Consider the following 16,712-nt stretch of genomic DNA (forward strand, 5'->3'; position numbering starts at 1 on the left):
GGATAATTCCCTATTTGTAACCCGTTTACTTCTCTTTCCTGTGCCTCTGAAGCTGTCTAACATCATGCGATGAACAATAACAATAAAAATACTGTCAAGGCATATTCTTCATTTTGAATGTGTTATAATTACAGCTGATTAAATGTCTTGGGATATAATAGTGGTTTTAATTTGAAATGTGCCCCCCCCAAAAAAAATAAAAGTCCCAGGGAGGAAGGTCTGTGCCCCACTTCTGCGGGGAGGAAGGGACGCGTGTGCCCTCGCATGCAAGAGGGCGGTTTGTTTTTGTCTTTCAAGAAACATTAAAAAAAACAAAACAAAACAAAAACAGAAAAAAAAAAAAAAAAGAAAAAAAAAAAGGAAGAAAAAAAAAAAAGGCAAAAAGCAAGCCCCGTTCATTCACTTTTTGGCAGAAAAGTGTCATTACGCCCGGCTCCCAAAGCGGGAGCTGAGATGTGCAGCCTCCTATCGGCCCTTTAAAAGAAAAAAAGGGGGGGCGGAAGAAAACTGAGAGGTTTTTTTTTTTTTTTTTATCTTTAAAGAGGGGAAAGAGGTGCGAGCTGCGGGGGGAAAGGACCCCACTTTGGGGGCTTCCCTGCCTGCCCCCCCCGGCCTGCTGGGGACCCCCCCGGGCCGGGCACTGCCCCTTGGGTGCCCCCAGCCCCACCTGGGTGCAGGATTTTGCCTTTATTACAGTATTTATATATTTTGTTCCTACCTGCAGGAATTCAATTTTCATTGATTTTTTTTTTTTTTTTAAATTTCATTTTTAGGAGCTATGACCCTATTTTGAAGGAAAGCCGGGCTCGGGCAGCCCCACCACCCTGCTGGCTGCAGGCTGGGTGGAAGCGGGGGCCAGCAGCCCCCAGCCCCTGGTGACAGCACTGCGCTCGCTCACAAACAGGCACTGCCTGGCCAAGGGCTCCAAAGTTTTGTTTTCCTCCTTCCTCAGTACGCTCAGATCCAGCAAGAGATGGAATGATGGCTGGAGTATTTAAAACTGCATGTTAGAACTGCAAATTATTATTATTGTTATTATTATTTGGAGGGGGGTAATACTATTTACAAATTTGTGCCCAATATGCTGAGGAGAGCTAATGCCCTAAGGCATTACATTTATTAACAGGCAACAGTTACCATCCTGACAATTTACAGTGCAAGTTCAGAGTGTCCTTACACAGCGTAGCTTTTACATTATTTAAATATGAAGCTCATATTTAAATAGCAAATTATAGGTACATCTCTGGAGCTAGATGAGTTTTGTAGCTGCCTGGCTCACAATTTGGGAGGGAATCGCTACAAATACTGAAGTGGGGCAGGAAACAGATTTTGCAAGCAGTGGAGTCACCATGACAAAAAATAATTTGTTTTTATTTTAGATTCAGATTTCATTACTGCACTCAAACTACTACAACTGGGCTTTGAGTTATTATACAATCCAAACTGTTTCAATCAGAAACTCTAAGACTCAGTGTGCAATGATTATTATTAATAATAATTAGCTCCTTGGTTTCTTGATAGAAAAAGGCTATCAACAAGCATTTGTTTAACCACAACAAAAGTATAATTAGCTTATCCCACTTAGTAAATCTGTATGCATGCCAACTCATACCAAACTGCTACTTTTACAAAAAATTGCAATAATACAGATCATTTTTCCAGTCCTTTTTGCACAAAATTTATTTACAATGTATACATAAATGCTCCATGATGGGACTATGGAAAAATGCACACGACTGATGTTTTGCCCAGAAAGAAAGTCAACATATTAAAAATAAATCTTCAGTCCATGTTTCGAGCTGCATAAAACAGGAAGTGATGTACAAGGTGGTGGTTGCTGCATGGGGACAATGATGCTCTGATGTGACAATTAGGCTTCAAATACACTGCCTTTCCGTTTCCATGCTTCCTCCTACCAGTCTCCTTAAGACACTGCCTGCAACAGCTGATTAATCATTGTTGATGACTGCAGTTTTTCCCATCCTTCCCGATTTACATCTGTTCAGGCCAATTCAAATATGGTGAGTAAATGAATTAGACATGCAAATTCACGCCCCAGGCTAGAAAGAGAGAGAGACTGAGAGAAAGGGAGAGAGAGAGAGACAGAGAGAAAGGGAGAGAAAGGGGGAGAGAGAGAGGAGGAGGAGGAGAGGAGAGAGAGAGAGTGTGCATGGCTGAAATCCTAGGATAGAAGAAAGATTCTTCTGCCTGACATAGTTATTTTAATGCTCTAAAAATCCTGCAAATAAGCCCTTTCTGTCATTTGCAGGATAAGTGTAAGGCTTCTTTTCAATGTAAGGAGGCTTCTGGAGGAAGTGAAGAGCTATGGAAACAACACACATAGTGTGGAAAAATTTCACATTTTTTTTAAAAAATCTATAAGAAACAACGTAATATGGATAACAGTATAATAGCATTTTACAATATTTCACTCTTTGTTCTCTTAATGTCTTATATAGGTATTTAGCTTGTCCCCAGAAGTTGACTTCAGTTGGTGTTTTCCTGCTTGTCAGGGTCCCTGTGAAGAATAGGAACGTCCCTTGGTCCAAAGTCGACGCCAAGAACGGAACTCCATAGTCATTGCAGAAAGACAATGTTTGAAATCTACCGCCGCTGCAGACAACGCGGATTCCCTTAAGCTACTGAGCATGAATGTCCATCACTTGTCCACTCACTGCCGGCTCGCCGGTATGAAGCATTGTGGGGCTTGATGCTGACATGGGCATTCCAGGGTGGGGTGGTCCTCCATGCATCATCATCGCTGGGTGGTGAGGGTGTCCAGGAATGTAGGTATGCATGGGGGGGCCATGACGCAGCTGAGCAGGATGGGGGGGCATCTGGGGCGGGGTATAGCTTGGCTGTCCCATGTTCATACCCATTGGACTACCCCGAGACACATAATCCCCTGGCATACTTTGCAGCCCTGCGGAGAGAAAGAGGCGGGGGTGAGTGGCGGGGGGACGGCTTCCGCGTGGGGCGGTGGGCGTTTTGTGCTCCACGTGCCACGGAGATGCTTCCCATCCGAAATCGTGCTGGGGGCAGAGCCGGCCTGCTGATGGCTGATGTCACCCGGGGCGGTGGCACTAAGTGGCAACAGCCCTGGCCTGGCAAGGGGGAGCCCTTATCAGCAGCTATCTGCTTGGCGCTCGAGCCCCGCTACTCCGAATCTGTCCCAAGAGTTCTCGCCAGTGAGAGACGGGCCGTACAGCGAGCGCATACGTTGCTGAACAAAGGCCTCATATGAAGCTGAAATTGATAGGATTACTAAGGACGATTGTTAAATCAAACCTGTATTTTTAAACACGTGGAAAAAGAAAATCAATGGCAGTTATCAATTAATTCTTTCCCTGCGATCACTTCTGTCTGAAAAAATCAGACGCGCAACTCAGTCAACCTTTCAGTGGTTGGGAGAACAATAAGAAAAATTGGACCTAAAACAATAAAACCTCCTGCTTTCCGTGGGCCTCTGCCTTCTGCTTGGATTGCTATAGCTGATGGGAACTGACAGGTGTATTGTTTCGGAGAGCTATAAGCTCCATAATCATCAAGGGTGAAAGGCATACGCTATTGCTAAGTAGGTTCAATTGGCTTTAGTTCTAAGTAATAGTGCGCCGTGAATGCTCTGAACACCTTGGAATCAGGTCTCAAGGCTCTAGCAATGAATAGCTGCTTAATCTAGCCTAAAGGAACATTTTTGAACTAATGAAAATTGCTTATAAAATATACTGTACTCACAGCTCTTTAATCAAAAAAGATGATAATATTTTTTGTAATAACCTATTAATTTAATTGGTCACGAAGCATAAAATACATCATTTAAATTTAATTGACCCAGAAACTAAGAAACAATATTTAAATTAACTAAGCTAGAAATTTCCATGATGAGGTAATAAGGCTGTTGCATTCCCAAGCTCGGTGGAATGTTTTCACAGCTAATTGTTGAAACTTATTTTTGACTCGTGCCCAGAGAAGACAACTCCGAAACACACTTGGCCTTGGTAACTTCAAACGCTCCCTTAATATAAGCAGAGGCACGACAAAGATGCCCAAATAACTGCTTTTAACTCCAGAAACAAAGCAAGAGAAACAGAATCGTGCATCATTTAAACATGGTATCGGTGCCTTGGTGTTTCAAACTGCTTTACTTTAAAAAAAAAAAAAAAAAAAAAAAACACAAAAATGTGTATGTCTTTTCCCCTATAAAAAGACAAGAGCCAAAAAAAAAAAATCTGGGACAGTTTTTCTAGGCTTTCTTCACGAGGCCTGCCACTGAAGATTGCATTAATGATCTCTATTTTTGTATACTGAATAAGTCAAATCCATTTGTCACACTGCAAGTGATGGCATACTTAATTTGGATATAGTCAATTAGCCTGGGCTAAGCTCCATAGCCTGCTGTGCACACCTCTATTTTGTATTCTCTCTTTTTCCTTTGCCACACGTAATCCCATTATGATGGACAGACAAAGAGAAATAAACTTGAAAAAAAATCAAAGTTTCGTTGATCGCCTTCCAAAACGTAACTCGCCCTAAGTGAAGCTGCTGTTTATTTTACCTAAAAGAAGTCTCTGTTTGGCTTTTTGGTGTCTCGCAGGTTAGCGTAGAAATGTAACTCATGCATCAACTGCGGTTAGACAGATTTATGACACTTTGGGGACATGCTCTTTCCTCTCCCTGCACTGCTGCAGACTGCTTACATTTTGCAAATCAGTCTGTTGCCTTGGCGACGGGCTCCCCCACCTCCCGGCTGCTGCTCGTTTCGTCATGTGGTCAGTGCTGTATAATAGCATCGCGCCGCGGCACCCGCGGACAGCACACGCAGGGGCTGCGCGGCCCGGCAAGCTTGGCTTGAGCCAGAGGGAAGGGAAAAGGAACCGAAGGAGCCCAGGCGCGGGACGGAGAGGAATGAACAAGCATGAAGCTATGGGCAGGGAGAACGTTGGGAAATGCACGGAGAAAAAAAAATATCCCTGGAACAAAGTGAGAACAAAGACCCCATTTGTACTTACTTCCCCCTGGCTTTGCCATTGGGTACCTAGGTGAAGGTTACATGTAGTGCCACTGCCCCTCCATGCCCATATTCATGCCCATTCCACTCATAGGTCCTAGAGGGAGATAAAAATCCGAGAAGATGCCAGAGAATGAGCAAAGTCAACAGATAGTGCCGAAAGCCCCCTTTCCACACCGCAGCCTTCCGCAGGGGCGAGGAGCAATTGCGAGGGAGAAACTCCCCGCTCTCCCTCGACGGTGCTGAAGGCGAGCAGAAGACAGGCGAGGCGAGGCGAGGCGAGGAGGCAGCTGAGACGAGGGCGGAGGATGGCGGCAGTCGCCCATCCATGCCCAACACTACCCCGGGGCTTACCTGGCGCTCGGATGCCCATGTGCTGCTGGCCGTCCATCACGAAGCCTCCCATCGGCTGCCCGTCGGGGTTGTAGGGTGTGCCTTGACTTACTGGAAAAGCGCAGAGGGTTTGTTTTTTTTTTTTTTTTTTTAACAACGCTCAAAAGGGTTCATGTTGCCTCGCGGCCGCACATAGTCCTTGCCCCATGCCTAAGGACCCCAAGGATGACTGCCAGTAGGGACTCAGAACGGAGGAAAAAACCATCTATGGTTCAAATCAGGCGGCTGCACTAACAAGCTCGCGCAGTTTGGGCTTAATTTCCTCCCGTGAGTTTGGAAATAAATGAAGTTGGCCATCAGAAATATTGGGACGCGATGAGCCCCCGCTCCAGCTGCTGCCGCTGCTGACGTCAATGCCAAGACCTGCATAGGAGCCGGATTTTATGGCCAGAATAGTCACACTGAAATCCCAGTGTGTTAAATTACGCCCGTGCGCTTTTACAAGAGCAGGACCTGAACACGTCCGTGCCAGAGATTTACCTCTAATGGCAAAATAATCAAATGTGCTCGGAGAGAGCACGTCGCCCAAAGGCGTCTTTGACAGCGACGGACGCGGATAGCTGGGCAGGGAGGCTGAGAAAACCAAACGGACCCCGGGTAATGGCAAATACCCACACGGAGCTGCAAGCCAAGATCCCAGGCAGGACTGGCACGTCAAAACTTTGGGTTAAAAAATAAATCCCCCCAAAGGAAAACCCAACCACTCTGGGATCCCAAAAGGCAGATACCGAAAGGAAGAGACGAGAGACAAAAGGACCGTACCCGAGTCCCGCTACCTGAACCGTAGGTTTTAACTGTACATTAAAAGCTGCCTTCAGAAGTGAGCTGCCTTGGGTTATTAAAGCACATAAAGCTCTACCTCATTGAATGTCTTTGAACTTTACTGAGTCCCACAAGCGATTCTGACCCCTTTGCCCTTTTGACAGGTAATAAAGTTTACAGCAATTCCACACCAAGCCATGCACCAGGGAGTGGTCACAGGAGCAGCAAGAGCTGGGGAGGAAAACTCAAAACAAATGCAAAAAAAATAAGAACAACATTAATTCCGAATGTGCTCAGAAAGTCCGGTCGTGGAGCGGATAATTGGGAGTTTCTTCTTTGAATTTCATTTTATTTTTCCCAAAACATTTTCATCGTGTTAAAACTATCAGCTTTGCAATGAGACAAAGCTGGTTTTATTTTAATTATCAATCACTCCCAGCATTCATTTCTCATTTATTTACCAGGTAATGGACCTCCCGGTGAATGGCTCGAGGATGGTTTTTGCCTGCGTGACTCGAATACAGTTACTACTGGGGACTTGCCTGCTCGATTGGACTGGTCTATCATGGGCTGAACTATTCTTCTTCTAGCATTAATAAACCTGCAACAAAAAGAGGGAAGCAAACGGTTACGGAGGGGGCGACTTCCAGCCGTCCCCGAGCCCGCGCCCCAATGCGGGGCTCGCAACTGGGCTGCGCGCAGCTTCAGACACAGCCAACCCCGCAACCCCTGGTGACCTCCGAGAGTACAGGCTTGGGGTTTCCGAGCTGATTTATGTTTGCCTGCTTTTACCACAGTCGGACACTTCCATTTCATCTTTTCATGGGGGAATTAGCGGAGTTTTCAGGAAACAATACCAGCAACACTCTTCGCGATTCAGAGCGGAGCACAAAAACCGGGTGGCGACAGAGGGATGCTCGTAAGGGCATCTGCTACCTCCCCCTAATTAGTGACATTTCTGTCTTATGTCCTCCTCCTTTTTCCACTCTTTTTTTTTTTTTTTTTTTTTTTTTATCAAAACCTTCCCCTACCTCTTGCAAACCTAATTCTCTTTTAATGCCCACTATTAAGATAATGAACTGTGATGGCAGAACACCATCAAATGAGGGAACGTCTGGAGTTTTATCACCACTAAGTCACACTGCTGGGGACTTCAGAGCCCTGCATTCCTTGTAGCCATTTCTTGGTGGATTTTTACCCCCCCCCTCCTCTCTTTATGCAAAGTCGGAGGGGTCAAGGCGAGGTCATAGCTTTACAGTAATTGAATTTATAATCCTGTTTTCTCCAGCTAGGCCTGACCATTTACAGCAAACATCTTGTTAAACTGTAATTACTGGACTACTGAAAATTCCCCACGAACAATGAAAAGCAGATCTTTGGAAATAAAAAAGGTACGGTCGGTTTTAAAAACAGTCCTCTGCAACTGTACTTCTTATGGTGTTTTTTTTTTAGCTCTTCGCCTGGGTCTTGTAATGCCTATTTGGGGAAGGAATACTCAAAAAAAAAAAATTGAAGCAAAACAGAATGAGGGGAAAGATCACAAGTGCCCCCAGTCTCCTCAGTGTGTAGTCCTGGTGGCACAGAAATCAGGAGTCTCAAAAGCATGGCTGGAAACCTGTCCCAGCAGTGCTAGAAGAACTTCTCTTGTGGTTTTGCTAATCAGTAAGCTTAGTTAAAAACCATTTGGAAAAAATCTCCATCGAGATTTAATTACGCTATGGCAAAGCCTCTTAACCAGACTTTACATTCTTTGAAAGAGAGAAATAATAACAAAAACATGTATTCCTCAATATTTACTAGGAAAGGAAGAAGCGTGAGCACGGGTAAAACCACGCTACGCTTTGCAAAACGTAGTGCTAAAGTACACAAAGGGATACTTGGAGCTTGGTTTTGTTGCCTTTCCTTGCTGTGGCTTAGCAAGAGCTCTCCTACAGCAGAGATAAAGCCACCGGGACGCTCCCAAAGGAACCGCGGTGCCCACCCCTTCCCTGACACCGGCCAGGATAACCATCACAAAACACCGCACGGGGCTGTTTGTTTTGCCGTCATCAAAGACCAGCAGGGGCAATTTGGGGTTCCTCCTATCTCCCCTTCCTGGCTGCTTCCCATTATGCAAAAGCTCCTGCAAAAATTAATCAAGATGTTGGGCCCTAATCAAGGCTGTCTCGACCAAACGGGCTCAAAATGTTCCACCACACAAAGGCACAAATTCCAGGCGCCGTGCTGGAAACCTTACACCTGAACTAGGTCATGTTTTGTCAGCAACAGTATTGTATCAATTTTTGTACACACTCCCAGTAACAAAAAAAACACCCTTCAACTCGGCGAACGGTGTTGCAAATCAGTTTATCATTATCTTGTACAAACCATGAAAATTAGAATCATGTGAGCAGAAGGTTAGACTAATTCTCCTTTCTCATTATAAGCACAGGTGTAGCACAAACACCATGTGAAATAAGCAATTAAAAAAATCTGCTTTTTTCCCCCATTAGCTGCCTTAGCGCCATGACCAATTAGAAAATTGTTTAATATCTGTAATCTGCATTTGCAGAAAGCAATTTTCACAGTAACTCTCCCAAGTAAAACAACAACACAAAACCCTGGTACCCCAGCCATTTCTTTTTGCACGCCTGGCAGGCACTCGCTGTGCTCGCTCCTTCCCCCGAATGCCCCATTCCCTGGCCCTCTTACTGGGGTGGGTTTGGGGCTGCTCACTGAAACCTTCATTTGCCAAAAGCTTCCCCCCAAACCCAAAAGAAACCCTGAGCAGCCACACAAACATCACAACCTTCCCCTCCAAGTGCTTTCGGGAAGAATGAGGTTCTCCTTCCAATAAACCATGCAGCTGGAATTTGCCAATAATCATCCAAAGATGTGGCTGCAGTAAAACCTCTTTTCACCTGTTTGCCCCATATTATCACTTAGGACGTCTGCTTTAAGAACATTTTACACACAGGTACTTAATAGTTAGCTTCTTCCTACGCATTCCTATAAGTATTTTTTATAAGTAGCTGATCTGCAAACCAGCCCCGTGTTTGGATGTCTTCAGGGTGAATTCAGACGCAAGAACATTTTCCTTCTGGGCAAAGCAATAAAATGACATTCTTGCTCCTCCCACTAGAAGTCAAACCGAGGTCAGCTCCCCATCCTTGTATCTGTTTAAATAAACTGGTCCAGCTGTTTGTTTCCAGGATGCCCTTTAACCTTCTGTCCCATCCTCCCTGCCTTTGTAACAGAACGCTTTACTTTGCATTATAGTAGACTCCAAACTACTATGCATTAAAAAAAAAAAAAAAAAAGTATTCACTTTCAAGTTTCTTCCTGCATCCCAAACCTGGAATTCATAAGAAGCCATCAGATTAAAACTATTAATGTGTCTTGCCTTGAGACAACACAACGCAGTGCCGTTACGTTTATAAATCACATCCGAGAACTCTTTGCAAGCAAAACTGTGAGTTAGCTGTGGCTGCAGAAATCCACGGGCATGGGGATAATTTCTTCGTACTCTCTGTTGCTTTCTTTGTTAGAAGGGTCGTTTTGATTGCTCTTTGAATTTCCAAAGTGCTGTGTTGATGTAACATCAGCAAAACCAGCGGAACAGAAAAGCTAAGAGGAAAACTCTCACTGCCCCTTTTCCTCTACGTTCACATTCACCTATCTTAAGGGAAAGAAACCCTGATTCACTCTAATTTTTAAAAGTTCAGAGGAATCAGGACCTAAAAAAGGTATTCACATATTAAGAGCTACTCATACGCAGTCTTCTCAAAATACGACTAAGCATAAAATTTAAGGTCACGATTAAAACCCCAGCACAATCTTACTCGGGTGAGTAAAGACTCACACAGGCTCAAAGGCTGCACGAAGGGTGTGCTTCCCCCATGCCACTGCTCTATGCACTCTGATGTGGGAGTGCTTGTTGGTTTTTGTTTATTTTCTCCCCAAAGAGCAGAATCAATAGTGGCACAAAGAGAACGACAACTTGTACCCATCTCCCAGCGAACTCTGCAAAACCACATACTCCCAACTTGCTCTTATGCTTTGGCTTGCTTTGTGTTTTGTTTTGTTTTTTTCTTTTTTTGCAAGGGGGAGGATCTGACATGGAGGAACCCTTTGAACAGTTGGGCAAACACAGAAGTTTAAAGATGATGGTATTTATTATTATTTTTAAAGTTAACTTTTCCTTGCCCTTTTGGGAATGTGAGATCATGCCTTCCACCGCGTCCCGACAAGCGAGCAAGAAGGAGCTCTTCCACCTGCCTAACCCCCAAGTGAAGATGCAGGAAACCCTCTTTTGTGCCGTTTGCACTTTTCTAGGATGTTTTCTCTTAGCTCTCGTGCCCTGGGTCTGTCCCCAGAGGTCACCGGCAGTCTCTGTCACTGGTCCCACGGGTGAGAGCCAGCCCCGGACCCGCGATGCCGCGATCCGCCGCTGCACTCTGACCTTCAGCTTGGCCGCCCTCGTCGCGACGCACAAGTTTTGTTTCTTCTCAGCGAGGGGCGGCATGGCTGGTGATGACAAAAGACTATTTTATTTGGAAATTGCCTACAATAATAGCAGCCAGAGAGCGGGTATTTTCGTAGGGTCACAAAACCCTCCGAAAGGCGCAGCTCGCAGGGCTCAGGTTACAGCCCCGGTGACATTTTCTGCATAGATCTGTTCTTTCTCCCTTCCCCTTGTATTTCAGTTCTGTTTAGTGAATAAAACAAGGCCTTCCTTCGCTGTCACGAGTTTCCAAAGTCACTTTTGCTCAGGAATTGACATAGTGATTGTGGGGGCTTCCAATTTGCAGTGTTTGAATGAAATTTCCCAGCGCGAGCTGTCTGAAAGCCGATGCTGAGACTCAGTGCTATGTTGTATTTTCTTTTCCCCCAGCCCTGAAGGATGAGGACAGCTTCACACCACGACCGACTTCTGATACCTGGAATTGCAGGCTGCTCCTTGTTAATATTGTCCCAACACATTGGGTGTGACTGCAAGCCAGGAGTCTGTGGATCAGCAACAATGCCAACAAGTTCCCCCAAATCCCTCTGCCTCATTTTGTCTTCAAGCTCCTTCTAACAAACCAGGTTTAAAGACTTTGGGAAAGCCCATAATACCTACAAACACCGTTACTAAAACGTCTCATCCCTCTGAAAAAAACAGCATCCCTCTTAACAACAAGCAAATCAACATTTTTATAAGAGATGCCGAAAGAACCGAAGACCTTCAATCTCACAAATAATTCACTTGTAAAACCAGCCATGGTCTTTTTTACATACCGGGATCCTTCATTTATACCCCAATGAAACAACTTTCTCTATTCAGCACTTAATTCCTCAATGCTTAACAGGTTTATCTCTAATAAAAACAATTTAAATGGAAGTGTGCTATAAACTGGGATTATTACACTTCAGTAACTGCATTATTCCTTACTTTAATGTATTTTCTTTTTTTTTTTTTTCTTGGGTATTTGTTTTCCAGAGATTTTTTAAGTAATCAGTTAAAGGAAAAAAAATACCAAAAAAAAAAAAAAAAAGAAATGATTTCACAGAATACTTTCAAATGTTTAAAAACAGCCTTAAAAATAAAAAGCTCCCTCTGTAATTATGAACAGAAAAAATAACTGCAGACTTTTGAATGGTAATCACATCTCCCCATTCCTAAAATGAGAAATAAATGTTAAGAGTGCTTACTGCCGTTATTAGAAAGTTTTGATCCTGAAGTCAGTTAGTGAGCTTAATGACCCATAACTACCAGTCATTAGCAATCCATGCTCTCTGTACTCCCTTTATTTGTTAAGAAAAAAAAAAAAAGAATCCAAGACACTCAAGAAACTTTGTTCAATTTAAAGTCAGACCTTATGAAGTCATGTTTGGCAACTTTTCTTGGTTTCTCCTCCTCCTCCTCCTCCTCTGAAATGAAGACAGTTCAGGACTGCAATACATCATTTACAACACTAAATGGAGGTAGGGAGGGAAGAGAGTACATGGGCTGCTAACCACCCACTCCAGAGACGTAATAGTGGAGTTGACTCCAAAGGCAGCGGGTCTATCCATCAGGAGGAGCAGGAAGGTCTCCTGAAAGCTCTCCTCTTCCTCCCTCCTCTGCTGGCAGCACCAGCCCCAGCGCCTGCATATAGGGCTGGGGGTGTCGCAAGACAATATTGAAGAGCGAACAAATAAAATACTATGCAAAACGAGTGATGAAAAACCACTAATTAGCTGACAAATTTGATGTAAAGCACTAATGAAAGCCACGTGTGGTTCTGCAATTTAGTTTTAAAAATAGCTTCTGATTCAAGCATTACTATGTGACCCCACCGATGTATTCATGTTGTGCATTCAGAAAAGTTGCTTTAAAGCAGGAGAGTGCTATTGAATCTCTCGCAAGCCAGCCCTGCTAATGTACCGAGCATATCAAGTGCAAAAATAGAAAGCAGGGAGATGGGATCAGGTATGTGCTTCTTGTACAAGGGCTGGCTATGCCCTACATTCAGCCAGCCCAACGTGCCAGCTCTGCCCTTGGCTGCATCCTGTGCTTGATGTCCTCCAAATCCTTTAAAATCCCTTCCCCTCCTGCCGCACACCCTGGTTTCTTCTCAAACCACCGTGGGACACATCCTGCCTCCAGACAAGCAGGTTGGGCTCCGGGGAGCCACAAGGCGAGGGTGCCCTGCCACCAGCCCTGTGGGGCACCATGCAGCTCTGGTGACCACCTCAGGGCAGCAGCGAGAGGGATGCCTGATGGCTTTCCATCAAGGCACATCCTTGAGCTCCTGGCCCTGCTCTCCCCTTGGCCCAAACGTTCCCCTAACCCCATCTCCACATAGGGCTGGCGGCTGCTGGATCAGTCTTTCTAGAAGAAAGCTGGGCAGGAAACACTCTTCCTGTCTTGCAAAATTGTTCCTGTTCCCCAGCAGGATGGAGCTAAAGCCTATTTGTATTTCTTTAGTTAGTTCTGAATGCAAAACAAGGGAGGGACTCGCTAGGGATGGGTGAAGAGCCAATGTGCCCGGGGTAGGGCTCCCTGGAGCTGCACCTCCCTGCTCTGCCCATCTCCAGGGCCTCCCACATCACAGCCGAGCGCTCCAAAGCCCGGGCTGCCGCTGGCCTTTCCGCTCTGCTCTCCTCTTTCTCCTCCTCCTGTCCACAAATGCCATTCTGCCTTCAAATAAAAAAGCCCTGCCGAGATGAAAACTCTCCGGTGACGAGCCGGGTCCAGCTTCCATGCTTCTCCCCGCCGGTGCCACGGAGCCCCAGCAGATGCAGCGCTGCCGGCCTCGGCTGCGCTGGGGGGGCCCGCAGCAAAGCTCATTCCCTGACACCGCAATTCCCTCGTGGTGCAAAGCAGATGTAAACTCGCCCTCAGCAGCCAGATGATGTAAGGGGAAATCTTTAAATGGCAAAGTGCCAGCAGAGCTGACCTCCTGTCTCTTCCCTACTCCCAAATCCCAGTGCAGCTGTACTCTGTTGATCTCCGTGTGCCACAATTAGCCTTTAAGGAATATGGCAAGGATTCATCTAGCAGAGCACTGCTAAAGCTGCTCTAACTCATGCCTGGGACAGTGTTGGCCCAGCACAGTGCTGCAACTGGGTACGCGACACGCTGTCGGCCAAAATCTTGCTTCCCCCAAAAACACTCACTCCGTGCAAGGACAGATGCTGTGCAGGCACAGGAAAATTTGTGGTCCCTTTTCCACTGCAGGCTCTAAGGGTGGTTAATCTCAGTGCCATGCAGTGCACTGGAGGGTGGTCTGAACCTCAATTTTCCATCTGAACTTTCAGGAGAGCCCACACGACCGGACTCCGTAACGCAGGGCCAACTCTGGTGCACACACCACAGGCAGTGCACACCAGCAGCAGATCGCTGCAAACCAACAGCCAGGGTCCTACTCGGCAGCAGGGATTTCCCTGGGAACAGGCCAGAACCGACAGCAAACAACTTGCCATTGCTTTGCAAACACTCCTCTCCCTCTGCAATTTCCCTTTCCTCTGCTGATTCAACAGCATCCCTTATTTAAGCCACTGTTATGTTTGCGAGAGGTGCCCACATGATCTCCGGGCTTGCTCCTGCCACACAAGGGGTCTAAACACAGCGGGACCTCCTTCAAGGCCTAAGATTCTCATTCATCAGCTGGGAGCTTCGTCCAGCCACCCTTCCTCCCCGTTCACCCCGATGTATCCCGGGTACGGCCTTAGGGCTGGAGGCCGTGCCTGCTCCTCCAGGCCCAAGCAGCACCCCCACACCAGCTCCTCCCAGCCTGTGAGGCACGGAGAAGCAACCAAAGGGTCACCAACCCAAAAGCTCCCTGAAGAGGAGAAGACACACTGAACCTCTCCGTGGGACCTGTGGTTCGCACGTGGAATAGGCCTTGGCATCGCTCTGGCCTATACCTTGAGAAAGCAGCTCGGGGCAGATGAGGGAAGCTCTGATTCCTGTGGTCGGGCCCTCCCCACCGCAGCTGAGACAACAAACATGAGCGCGTTGGTGTATGCTCTGTGATGTGGGCACCTGCGGAACTGGTTTGAAATATTTTTTTATATATATTTTTTTGGGGGGCTGAAACCACAGAAGACACAACTCTGAATCATGGCCAACCTGCAAAACAACAACACGCTTCTTGAGGATGAACTCCCCGCTCCAAGCCATCCTACGTCAAAATGTTGTTGTCCAACCACTACTAATAACCTACTTGGTAATCTACTTTACCTAAACATAATTTCCCATTAAGTGAAGTAATTCATTTTACTTATAATCCTCCTCATGATGGCATTTTATTCGGGGAAGGAGAAAAGACATCCTCGGAAAGCAATGAAAACAAAACACGCACGGGGAGGTCAGAGGAATGTCAAAGATAAAAGGAATTTGTAAGACCGTGGGATGTACAAAGCTCAGCCCCCCAGACGGGATAAAACAAGGAGTATAAACCACCTTTATAAACCTAGGAGGAGTCGGACATCTCTTGGATAAGCCTGAATAAAAAAGGAGCAATTGATACCGCACTTTATCATCAGCCAAAAAGCCACAAGGACTATGGTGCCTGGGCAGAAAAACAAATAATAACCCATGAAACTGTTACATGACCTAGATTTCGTTGAGGACTGGGGAAGTAATACATTATATTTTTTTTTTTTCTGCAGCATCTGCTGCCGTTTCTTTTCTTTTCTTTGAAAAAGTGAAATAAAACACAGAAGCCTCGTTAGCTCTAATGCTGGTATAGCCGGCCATACATCATTTACCCTGCATCATTTAAGGGCAGACAGGGCAAAACGCACGCCCTCCGAAGCACTTCCTCTCCCCGAGCCTCTGGCTGTGTTTCATTTTTGAGAAGAGAAAATTGTTTTATCCAACGAGGAGGCAACATTTGCCCCATTTTTAATATTTCAGGCTGACTTTTTAACCACTCAAAAATGCGGTTTGTTTTATGCAGGTGCAGCCTGAAGCTAGCTCATGATGTAAGTGAGAGAGAGGGTCTCTGAGGGCACCTTTCCCAGCGTGCTGGCGTTTCACTTCGCCGTGGTTAATCGCTGCACACCAATCTCAGCAACTGTTGACACAAAATAGGTGGAGATCAGGTCTGTGCAAGCACAGAATACCAGAAAGGCAAACTATATGTAAACACACTTCAGATAGATTTGACAAGAATAGACCAAAACCTGACTTGCAAAGAAATGACAAACAATTACTCTCCCCTTCTTTCTGCCTCTCTCCGTATTATTTATTTATTTATTTATTTTTGGATATCGAGGCTGCCTATTTGGATATCGAGCCTGCCTATCGGGGACCTATTTACAGAAGGCAGCACGGAGCCCTCCCCTGGATTGCAATGCAGCACTTCCACAATACAATAGCGCCCTGGATGTTTTGCCAAGCTCAACTCTTGTTTTCAGGCAGTGCACACCTGAGTCTCAGCCTTTTAAGAAGCAGCTAACAAAGACTTCTGACCCCTACCCTGATCCTGCCCTGCAAAGCCAGGGCAGGAGTGGAGAAAAGAGCAACCGGAGAATGTTTGAACAGTACCTTTTAATCTTATCTTCGTGACACCTGACAGCACATTTGTTACAGAATATTAATGCACCGACTAAAAAGTTTGTCAGGTACAAAACCACCGTGGCAGAGGATGGAAAGCCCAAGGGAAAATATGAATTTTGCTGCATGTTAACTCCTAAAGCACCGAGCACCTCCAGCTCCTCTGCCAGCAGGTAAACAGCGCTGGCAACGTGCAGCACCCTGCCATGGGATCTGACCTTTCTCTCTCTCTCACGAGAAGCATCTGTGCTGCCATGCACTTGCAACTGTTTCCAACACCATTTATTTTATTCACTGAATGCTCACGCTGCTGCTAATTACTAAGCTCGTGCAAAATGACTCCATGTCTGCTGCTGAAATAAATGGCATTTCATCCGCTGGTTTTGCCCATCCCAGACCCAGGGCCCATCAGGTCAACGCTCAGGGGATGCGTGGTCCCCTGGCTCTCTGGGACAGCATGACCATGGTTTTGGGGCAGCTTAAGCCTCCTTCCAGCTGGGGCAGGCGCAGGCTGCAGGGCTGGAGTGAGCAACAAGCCCA

The 16,712-nt window shown here is 46.0% G+C and overlaps 1 protein-coding gene across 3 annotated transcripts in view; it reads right to left on the reverse strand.

Annotated features, from left to right (window-relative positions):
• Nucleotides 1–1,350: 1,350 nt before the first annotated feature.
• Nucleotides 1,351–16,712, reverse strand: part of MEIS1 (Meis homeobox 1) — a 105,554-nt gene continuing 90,192 nt past the window's right edge. For 2 of the 3 annotated variants that reach the window (XM_084513773.1, XM_084513772.1), the window contains exons 10-12: nucleotides 6,706–6,764; nucleotides 5,363–5,452; nucleotides 1,351–2,923 (exon numbers count right to left, since the gene is read on the reverse strand). In XM_084513773.1, coding sequence (XP_084369899.1) covers nucleotides 2,640–2,923; nucleotides 5,363–5,452; nucleotides 6,706–6,764 — 433 coding nt within the window. In that variant the 3' untranslated portion in view covers nucleotides 1,351–2,639. Of the gene's footprint in view, nucleotides 2,924–5,009; nucleotides 5,106–5,362; nucleotides 5,453–6,705; nucleotides 6,765–16,712 lie in introns of all 3 variants that reach the window. The other variant, XM_084513774.1, reaches the window with a different exon arrangement.

The sequence above is a fragment of the Aythya ferina genome (assembly GCF_964211825.1).
Source record: "Aythya ferina genome assembly, chromosome: 3".
Classification (NCBI taxonomy): domain Eukaryota; kingdom Metazoa; phylum Chordata; class Aves; order Anseriformes; family Anatidae; genus Aythya; species Aythya ferina.